Source organism: Micromesistius poutassou (genome assembly GCF_964030765.1).
Source record: "Micromesistius poutassou genome assembly, chromosome: 15".
Classification (NCBI taxonomy): Eukaryota; Metazoa; Chordata; class Actinopteri; order Gadiformes; family Gadidae; genus Micromesistius; species Micromesistius poutassou.
Window position 1 is genome coordinate 3,028,647 of NC_140285.1, and position 10,062 is coordinate 3,038,708.

Sequence of the window (10,062 nt, forward strand, 5' to 3'; positions counted from 1 at the left end):
ACCGGTGCTGATAACTGAAACTTCGCAGCGTTTCGAGCTGAGCCCCACAGACCGGTCTAGTTACGCGGACGCAAGTGTGTCTTATAAATATTTCTCCCAGCGAGATGTAAGAATGCGAACGCGTGGCTGAATGGGGGACCTAATGTCAAAATAGACATACCAGCACTAATAACGGAATAACTATAGTGAGTGAAGGCGAACTTCACAACTGTTATTGATATGTGATGTCAACATGTGAAACTGTGGACAGTGGACGCACGTTTGCATTGGACCGATCATCCGATTGCAATAAAATAACCCTCTAAAGAAGGGGGAACGCTATGGAGTCTTGTATTTATACTGACCGGATGTATCATGTGAGGATAAATAGAAACATTAACGTGATTAATGGCCGTTAGTGGTTGTGTTGGTTAATAGTTGTAGACAAATCGATACATTAACGTGATTAATGGGCGTTCGTAGTTGTGATAGTACGTTGTGCATCCTTGACCAGCGGGTGGTTGGCCCTAGCCCCGCCTCCATCTCAGTGACGCCACAGCTGAACGACCAATCAGCGCCCTGGAACACAATTGTTTACAGGCGGCGTCGCTGAAGCGTCCTCAGCTCGGCCAGACGGAGAAGGTTTCGCCCTCGAAAGGCTGTCAACAACACAAACTGCAAAGCAGCGATGTCGGTTTGTAACCTTTTTGTTCTGTTTTATTCCATGCGATGTGTGTTTCTTATGGCGCTACGGAGAGGACCCCGTCGGAGCCCGAACTAGACGCGTTGCTATTGGCTAGCCAGCGGGCTAACTCTTGTTTTCCTTGTGTCTCCAATGTTTTGTTGACAGTGAAAAGGGATTAAACCCTATTCCTCACACAAGTGTGTTACGATTTCCCGTTGACGTCTTCCTAGACTTGATCTTTCGTTTGTTGGACTTCTAGATCAGTGTGTTTCATTAACTCTTGATCTCGCTTACTAACCCTTGATCTCAATTACTGAGCCTTGATCTCGCTAACCAAACCTTGTTATCCTATACTAACTCTTGATCTCGTTTACTAGCCCATCCTCTCACTTAATAACGAACACGAGATCAAGTGTTCGAATATGAGATCAGAAATTGGTGTACAACGTATACTAATTCTTGATCTCGTTTACTAACGCTCGATCTTGTTGACTAACGCCAGATCTCGTTTACAATGACACTAGCACTTCTTGTTTCCTGAGGGCCTGTAGTGTTCCTTTCTTTCTATATCGCCGTGTACCTATGTCTTGATCTTTGTCAACACGTAGGCAGCTGTTCGAATTGGATGTACATGGGGAAGTAATCTCTCTCTCTCTCTCTCTCTCTCTCTCTCTCTCTCTCTCTCTCTCTCTCTCTCTCTCTCTCTCTCATCAGAACACGCAGGGTGCCGAAGTCCTCGTTCGTGGGTCGTTTGGCTGGGCCATAGACGACAGTGACAACTTCTCTACAATTTGTCCCAACGGCTCTGAATGGGTTTGGGAAGGACTTAAGGAATGTGCACAGGACTCCAGGGACATGGCCAGCGTGTTCCTGGGTCTTATCTCCATCGTCTGCTTCATGGGCTCTTCCATGCCGTAAGTTTTTTGTACGGCACTGCCTGGTCTATTCTAAGCGGGATGTGATACCTTTTCATTCCCTTCAGTGTTATCCCGATGTTGTTACCCCCCCATAACCATGGTTTCTAACCTCAACGCACGAGTTTGAGGGTTTATTTCAGGGTGTCTTGTGTCTCCGATTGCAGACAGTACTACAGATCTTGTAGGACGGGGAACATGGACCAGGCCCTCTCCATCTGGTTCCTGCTGCTGTGGTTGGGCGGAGACGCCTGTAACCTGGTGGGGTCGTTCCTCGCCGACCAGCTGCCCCTTCAGGTTGGTGCGGCGATGGTCTATAAATATATGATCAATCTGCCAACCGTTTGAAAACATGGTTGTTTATTTGATTCAGTTTTCCGTTTCCATGCTGTGGACCATCCGTTGAAGAAGGTCTTGTTTTACCTCCCCTGTGTGTAGACCTACACGGCCATCTATTACGTTCTGGCTGACCTGATGATCATCGGGTTGTACATCTACTACATGACCCAGAACCGCAGGCGTGCGGGTAAGGTCTTTTTAGGCTTCCACTCAAATTAATGGGTAAACCGATTCCAGTATGGGGGGGGGGAAACGTGTTATGACATTGATCACATCATGAACTGATCAGTGTGCTGTCTGCAATATCCGCCCTGTCTGTCACTTCACATTCAGCATGAAGGAAGTAGGAAGGAAGTATGCTAACAACTCAGCCTAACCCTGGCAGAGACACACATTGGAGGGTTGCCACTATAGTCTACAAAACAACCGCTTCTCAAAGATAACCTGGTTTAAAATATCCATCTTGCATGGGCAGGTTCATATACATATTAGTGTTCATAGAAAGGAAATACTAACCAATGTGGCTACCTGTTAGTGTCTTTGGAAGCAGTGCAGATGATTTTCTACGGTCTCTGGGCTGTTCGCTGGAAAAAGATGTTTGTGAGTAGATTTAGATGAGCAAAGGTCTGACCTGTTGGAGGGGTCTAACATTCCTTTTCCCTTACCCTATCTTAAATCCACTGTTTCACTTCCTCCTCTTGACCTTTGCTACAGTAGTCTGACCAGACATTTCTAGTCTAGCATAAAAACGTCAAAACGAGTCAGCACAACACACAGACAGAGTAGCAAACGTCGTCACCACTGCCAGATGAGAGCAATAGACTGTAGAAAAAATGTACAACTCAGCAGACCGGACGACAATAGCCTCTCTCACCCTTGAGGTTTACTATCCAGTCTTTTTGGAGTCCCTTATCCCAACTGGGTTAGGCGTCTTGCATAAGGTTACAAGACGCCCTAGGCTGCCTGACATTCAGGATCGAACCCAGAACCTTTGGGCTGGGAGTGGAATACCCTAGCCACTGCCCCGCCCAGGTTGGATCCTCTTGTGTATTTTGAAATTAGAAAAGAAAGTACATAAGAAAGTACATAAGTAACATGATGTCAATCTTTGTTTTGTTTCAAAGAAATCTGAACGAACTGTACAGTTGCAACGTTTTTTTCTTGTGTGCATATTTAGTGTTTGTATTACGCACTCAAATAATAGCATGCAGTTCTTTCTGTTCACGAGGCACTTTATGTTTTGTTCAGTTGACCTTTTCCCCTCGCTATCTGTGGGTTAATTCATCTCAGAATGTGACTTGTTCTCCACACCTTGTAAAATATGTTGAAAAAGGTTTCGGTTCGATACAGAATGATGAACACTAACACTAATATTGGAATGTTTCTGAAAAAAAGGAAGTATGAAACCAATAGCGTATTTAAGTGTACTGCACTAAAATGTAATGCATTTTTCTCTGTTTACATTGTGTGTCAGTTTACATAGTGTCTTCAGTGGTGAAGTGATGTTAATTCATTTATTTTTTCCAGATGGCTCCCCAGGTCGGAGGGTCTTGAACGTGGTGGGCGTGGCCTGTGTCCTGGGCCTGGTGGGTCAGCTGGGCCCCTTGCCCAGCACAGCGCTGCATCAGGAGTCTCTGCCAGACGGGTTCAAAGGTCGCGCCTTGTTGTGGACATCTGACCCAAGCACTCCAGGCATTCGGGTGAGTCATGAGGGGATCAATGCAGGGATCAATAGTCTTATCGATAGTTGATACATTCTTGTTTTTCTCCGTAAATCACTGTGTGGGATTCTGTCCATTTTGTGATTTTTCCCATGTTGGCATGATAACACAAACGCAGACACTCCCCTTTTGTAAAACGTAATGCAAAGAAAGCACAGTATGAATCTCTTCTATAGAAGAATGCATTACATTTTAGTGCAGTACACTTAAATACTCGTGATTGGTTTCATACTTCCTTTTTCTCAGAAACATGCCAATATTACCCTGTGTTCAACATTCTGTATCGAACCAAAATCCTTTTGAGGTCAACCATGACCCTGTTGTGGACCAGAAGGGCCACCAATCATAGGCGACTACAATGTCATTTTTCAGGTTTCTTTCTTCTAGGGATCCAATTTGTGTTTTACTGTTAAGGAAAGCATGCTTATGACAAGGCAAGATACTGCAGCCACGTCCGTGGACTCACTGTCATTGGAATTTACTTGAAGACTTCCATGCTGCGCTGGCATGTGGCCTTTGTGCCCTCAGACAATTGCGCTTCAAATTAAAAAATTCCAGGCATGGTATTCATACAAGACTATTTTCTAATAGTTGATAGTGCTGATTCATTCGGTTGTTGTGAAATAGCGGTCTGCTTCCCTGTGAAACCTTGGGATAATCCCATCGGTACGGTTCAGAGACCACGACTCCCGGAACCACGTCTGTTGTCCAACCTTTCCGGAGTTTTACACGGGAACACAGTCGATGAGGAGACTGCAGATTTTCACAGCAACCAAATGAAGCAGTACTCTTCTCATAGAATATAGCAAAACTTTATGGGTCCCTTCAAGTTTAGGAATTTGTATAGCATGTGCTTTACAAAATACACTCTGTGCTGCCTGGGGGGGATTGTAACTCTCCACTGTCACTTTGGTTAAAGGCCTTCACCACCAAGGAGATCATTGGCTTCTCTATCGGATCCATCTCCTCTCTGCTCTACCTCTGCTCCAGAGTGCCCCAGATGTACACCAACGTAAGTCCTGCACACACACGGTTTCAACACAATTTACACTTTTTTTTTTTAAACTCGACCCATTGACATGTATTATCGTACGCTGGTTGTCATGACTCGTCGAGAGAATAAGAACTGACAAAAAAAAAAGCCTGGTTATACGTTTTAGTCATTGAGCAGCTGTTAGTGGATCCAATGCGTCTGGCGGACGAGGTTGACCACAACCGACGTGCCGCAACCACGCGAGTGTCCGGGCGGAGTAAGAGCGCTGATCCTCACACGTTTTTTTTGTTTGCGTTTCCCCCAACCCTTGCAGTACACGCGGAAGTCGACGGAGGGCGTGTCCTACTACCTGTTCGCGCTGGTCATCCTGGGCAACACCATGTATGGCCTGAGCGTGCTCCTGAAGAACCCCGACCGTGGGCAGGGCGAGGGCAGCTACATCATACACCACCTGCCCTGGCTGATCGGCAGCCTGGGAACCCTGGCCCTGGACCTCGCTGTATCCTTTATTCTCGTGGCTTGTGTGTTGTTGTGGTTATTGTTGTTGTTGTTGTTTTTTTTCCAAAGGTGACATATTATACCACCAGGTGTGAGCGTGATTGGCCATTAGTAGACGTTTTTGAAAATCGGCCTCTTCTGACATCACAGGTGGGCGTGTCCACCCAGATGTGTGCTGGACAGATCAGTCTACCAGCCTACCCAGTGGACTGTAGCAAACGTTGCTCATCTATCCGTTATACATCTAGTTGGACGTGCCCACTTGTGATGTCAGGCAGATTTTCAAATGGGCTTGTAACGGCTCACACCTGGTGGTATAAAAAGTCACCTTTTATACTGGACCCCGCCGGAAATAGACTGGGTTATTATAGAACGCATCGTGCTAGTGTTGTTGAGGTTACTGTGGATGTGAGCATTAATATGCGGGGCAGGATAGTCTTCCGGTGGCTGGGGTGTTTGAGCCTAGAGGTTCTGGGTTCAAACCCCTGCCTGATGCTTTGTGACGTGATTCTGGATTCCCTTTAGGTCGCTCTGGATAAAAGCAGTATGTGTTAACGACTGAGTTCTGAGCGTTAACATTAGGACAACACTCTTTCTCAGAACTATGGGAGCGGCATGTTATGAATGTCCGCAGTTAGCATTCTGATGGCTAGTATGTCGGAGATATGCTGTAGCTGAGCTACAAAACCCACCTCATGCCTGTGTGGAATCTAAAGCTATTGGCTAACGGGCAATTGGCTAAGTCAGAGGTCATACTAGCTATATATATTATAAGAACAGATGTAGGGTCATCTATTGGGAAGGGAGAGTGTAGCACTGTAAGCATTACTATGGGTTAAATGTTTCCTTCGACCATCTCTGAGAAACAGAACCCATGTACATTTACTGGTAAATCTTGGGATTCTTCGGTTGGATAGAACATTGTATTCATTTTCAACAGTAAAACGACACCATGTCCAGCGTCCTCTCCCTTTTAACTATGGAGCTCTCTGGAATGTATTGTTACTAACAGGGTTCTGGTTTGGATCCCCAATGCCCGCAGTCTCGTCCTTGAGCGAGAGGCCCTCGCCCCAACCTGGTTCTTAATGGGCTGTATCTGAAATCACGTTGTTGGATAGATGCGTCTGCTAAAGAATCTACTAGTTAGTTTACATGTGCTCTTGAGTTCCCCCGTGTTTCTTTGGAGTTCATGTCCACAGGCAGCACGGCTTCATTTAACATTTATCGTTTGATATGTGATTGTGATCGTTCTGATTGTCTTTATCCGTGGTCAAACCGAACACGCTGCTCGCGGTGTGAGGAACATCAAGGGAACGGCCACTGTTGTAGTTTTCCATCCAATCAGGTCGCTAAACATCCTTGACCCTGTTTGTCCAGATCACGTTACAGTTTATAATGTACCGGCCCAAGCACCCATCCATCCACGATGACGAAATCCGTCCCCTACTGGGATCCGGTGGGAAGTAGGTCCAGACTGGGACCGGGCACTGGTCCAACACATCACCTCAGCCAGATGGCGTTACAGGTCAAATCGGGCCTGTCTGTGCAATTTTTATCCTGGACGTTTTTCTTTTTAAAACCAGTGTTGTTTTTACCTCCACCGTATGTACTCCGCCCCTGGGAGGTGAGGGAGGCTCGCGCCTCATTTTCTTGTTTTAGAGAGATGACCAAGCCAACACTAAGAGATGCAAGCCAGTCCTCACGCAGTGACAGTTTGTCCATTTTTTTTTTATCTCTCTCCTTCTCCGCGAGAGTGAGGTGATCTTTTTTATTTCGATTTTACTGTAAAAAAAAAAGGTACTGTTAAATCTTAAAATCTTGTGTGTAAGTATTGCAGAAATGTTTTAATCGCTTTGTGTGAAACCAGCCAAACCAAAACTTTGAACTTTTTTTTTTGTTTATAGCTTGACTAGAAATGAGAAAAGAAGGTACATTTTCTATGTCTATGTTGTTTTTTTTTAACATGATGTACATTTTGTTTTGTTTCAAAAAAATCTGATCTAACTGTACAGTGTCAACGTTTTTTTTCTCGTGTGCATATTTAGTGTTTGTATTACGCACTCAAACACGCAGTTCTTTTTGTTCACGAGGCACTTTATGTTTCATCCCGTTTACCTCTCCCCTCACGTCGGTGGGTTACTTCATCTCAGAACGTCACTTGTTCTCCACACCTTGTGAAATCCGTTGAAGTGGTCAGTTTTATTGCGGCAAAACATTAAAAGCAACATGCGTAAAAACAAACCATCCAGATTGTTCTGCTCTGTCCCTGTGGGGGTCTTTATCACAGGGTGGAAACCCAAACCGGCGAGTCATGGTGTGGAAGCGCTGATGTTGAACTCAAGACTCGGCCTCATTTGTGTTGCGCTATCAGCAAAAGGGGCCAAGAGTCTATTCCTGGTCTTGAGTCCCCCATCCTCTCGCTCTGACCTGTCACTTGACCCCCCCCCCCCCCCCCCCCCCCCCCAGGAGTCGCGTGTTAGCCCCTCCCCCGCCGCCACCGCCGCTTCCTGGAAGGCTGCTGAGGCGGCCATGTTGTTTTTCTTCATTAGTCAAAAAACGACATTGGGTTGACATGGCCCCTTGGTCCTCCCTACCTCCTTTTGGGACACACACACACACACACATATCTGTACACATAAACAGATGAGTCGTGTTTAGGATAATCCTGGGTTGTGAAACAGTGGCAAAGACATTAGCCAGGAGAGGTCGGGGTAGCCGGCGATAGCTAGCGACCCCATGCTAATGACGGCCATCCGTCACCAAGGAAACGAAGAAGAAGAGGTTGTTATAAACAAACAGTGCTGAGAATGTCCTAACGAGGGGAGAGGGGGGCGATAGGGCTGCCTGCAGGCGTATCTCACTTAAGCTAGCGTGGATGCTAACACCCCCTTATCAACCGATGGGGATTGAGCGTGCTAGGCTGATGTAGTGTGGGGGGGGGGTCTAGGGCTTGGCTCACCAGCACCGGGACCCTACAGTATTTTTAGCAGAATTTAGTTTTTATGTATGCCAGTGTGTGGTCTTGTTCCCATGCCACGTCCTGTGTAGTATTGAGTAATAAATGGTTACTCACCCTTTGTGGCCTGGGCCCTTGGTTCTAAATATGAATGGAATGTGGGATTTGTATTTTATTTCTATACATAATTAACATCATTTGTGACTTAATTTGAAACATAAAATGGGACTTTTAATTTGAACAGAAAGAAAAAATATATGTATAATCAAATACAACACAATGAATAAATTACATGCAAAGAAATGATGGTTATAATGATGAAAGTGGTACAGAATGTCCATGATTGATCAATTTAATAAGACAGCCCACTTTCAACTATTTACTTTGTGTGTGTGTCTATGTGTGTGTGTGTGTGTGTGCATGCTCGGAAGTTGAGCGTGTGTGAGGATGGAGGTCGGACCGTAGTCAACATTGCAAAATGCTACTGGTGGACAAACGAAGAAGATTGCAGGTCAGCCAGAACAAGAGCCTCACCACCACTACAACCGGTAAGAATCTTCCTTTATTGTTCCACCACTCCTCTCATGCATCGCTGCATTTGTGTTGGTCTCTACTCATTTACCAAAGCATGTGTCCTGTGCGTTTGTATACATTTGGATGCTTAGTTCACAGCCTCAACATCAGAGCCTAACGATCTCTGTAATGCCAAATACCTCTTTCACAGGTGGATATATTGTCGTGGTGGTCATTGTTTTTCATCGCTTCCAGTTTGAATAATACATTGATATTTCTACCTCCGAAACGTAATTTTATTTAGTTGAACATTGTTGGATGACTATCACGTTCCTTATTAAGGTTTTAAAAAAATGAATTAAACTGGGCCTCATTTCTGTATAGCAGTGAGCCTGTGGATTGGCATGCATGATCAAATCCATCAATAGGGATGGGGTAATTGTACCAGAATACAATCACTGTTCTTCTTTGTACGATCAAGAAAAAAAAAATCTGTTGAACTCAACACGTTGTTATGGTGCCAATGAAAACAGTTGTAAAGCAAACATTTTAAATTGTCATTTGAAAAGAGTAGAAATTCCCGCTAAACTAAATCCAATAGCCAAAAGTCGGCCTTTGGTTTATGATAAAAGTGCATTCCTGACACAGACAGAAACACGCACACACACACACACACACACACACACACACACACACACACACACACACACACACACACACACACACACACACACACACACACAGACATACACATACAAACAACCACACACACACACACACTAGGCTTGTGTGTTTGCCATGGACTTTGCCCACAAATCCTGTGTGCTGAACAGCAGCTTTAATCTCAGTACCCGTTTTCCGTCCGGATCAATAAACACAAGGTTTTGGGGTCTAGGTCTTCCACCACAAACTGTTCTCTGATAAAAGGTGGAAGCCATCGTAATGAAACAGTTTCCTAAGGCTAGTGCTAACAAACGTTGCCACCTTACTTTCCAATATAAGTTATCCAGGACATTCAATAACCTAAACATCTATAATATAAATTCTGTAACATATGAGCATACGTCTTTGATTGAAATTACTCACCCAATGCTAAAAGTAAACTTTTAAAGTAAGCTGTTGCTCAGAGAAGGATTCAGTGTTTAAACCTGTGATTGTTTCTTTATATTATAAGATATTTAATAGTGTTTCCATCAGGATGTTTAAAATGTCTCGGAAAAACTGTTGTAAAAGCAGTACAATAATGCGCAGACCAAAAATAGTATCCCTTTTTTCAGGACTGCAAACATTACTGGAAAAGCCTAAATCAGCTGCTGACCGTTTTTCTGACTTAGCATCACGTAGCTTCCTGCTAGCCTAGCTCATGGTTAATCAAATGCTAACGTGGCCACTCATTCTCAACCTCTCCAAGCCCTCGTTTCATTCCCCTGACGGAGATATATCACAGACCTCCATGGGAGCTG

At 44.8% G+C, this 10,062-nt stretch overlaps 1 protein-coding gene across 1 annotated transcript; it reads left to right on the forward strand.

Annotated features, from left to right (window-relative positions):
- Window positions 1-612: 612 nt before the first annotated feature.
- Window positions 613-7,370, forward strand: slc66a1 (solute carrier family 66 member 1). The gene is made up of 8 exons (XM_084479178.1): window positions 613-673; window positions 1,379-1,578; window positions 1,746-1,875; window positions 2,017-2,104; window positions 3,445-3,617; window positions 4,558-4,650; window positions 4,946-5,131; window positions 6,508-7,370. Exons 1-8 carry the CDS (start codon window positions 668-670, stop codon window positions 6,595-6,597), a joined length of 966 nt encoding a protein of 321 aa, XP_084335304.1. The 5' UTR covers window positions 613-667; the 3' UTR covers window positions 6,598-7,370.
- Window positions 7,371-10,062: the final 2,692 nt, after the last annotated feature.

Excerpts from the sequence above, each read along its gene's own strand:
- slc66a1 (XM_084479178.1), top strand. Across the intron at positions 2,105-3,444 it reads CCAGAACCGCAGGCGTGCGG|ATGGCTCCCCAGGTCGGAGG; the intron begins GTAAGGTCTTTT and ends TATTTTTTCCAG. Across the intron at positions 4,651-4,945 it reads TGCCCCAGATGTACACCAAC|TACACGCGGAAGTCGACGGA; the intron begins GTAAGTCCTGCA and ends CAACCCTTGCAG.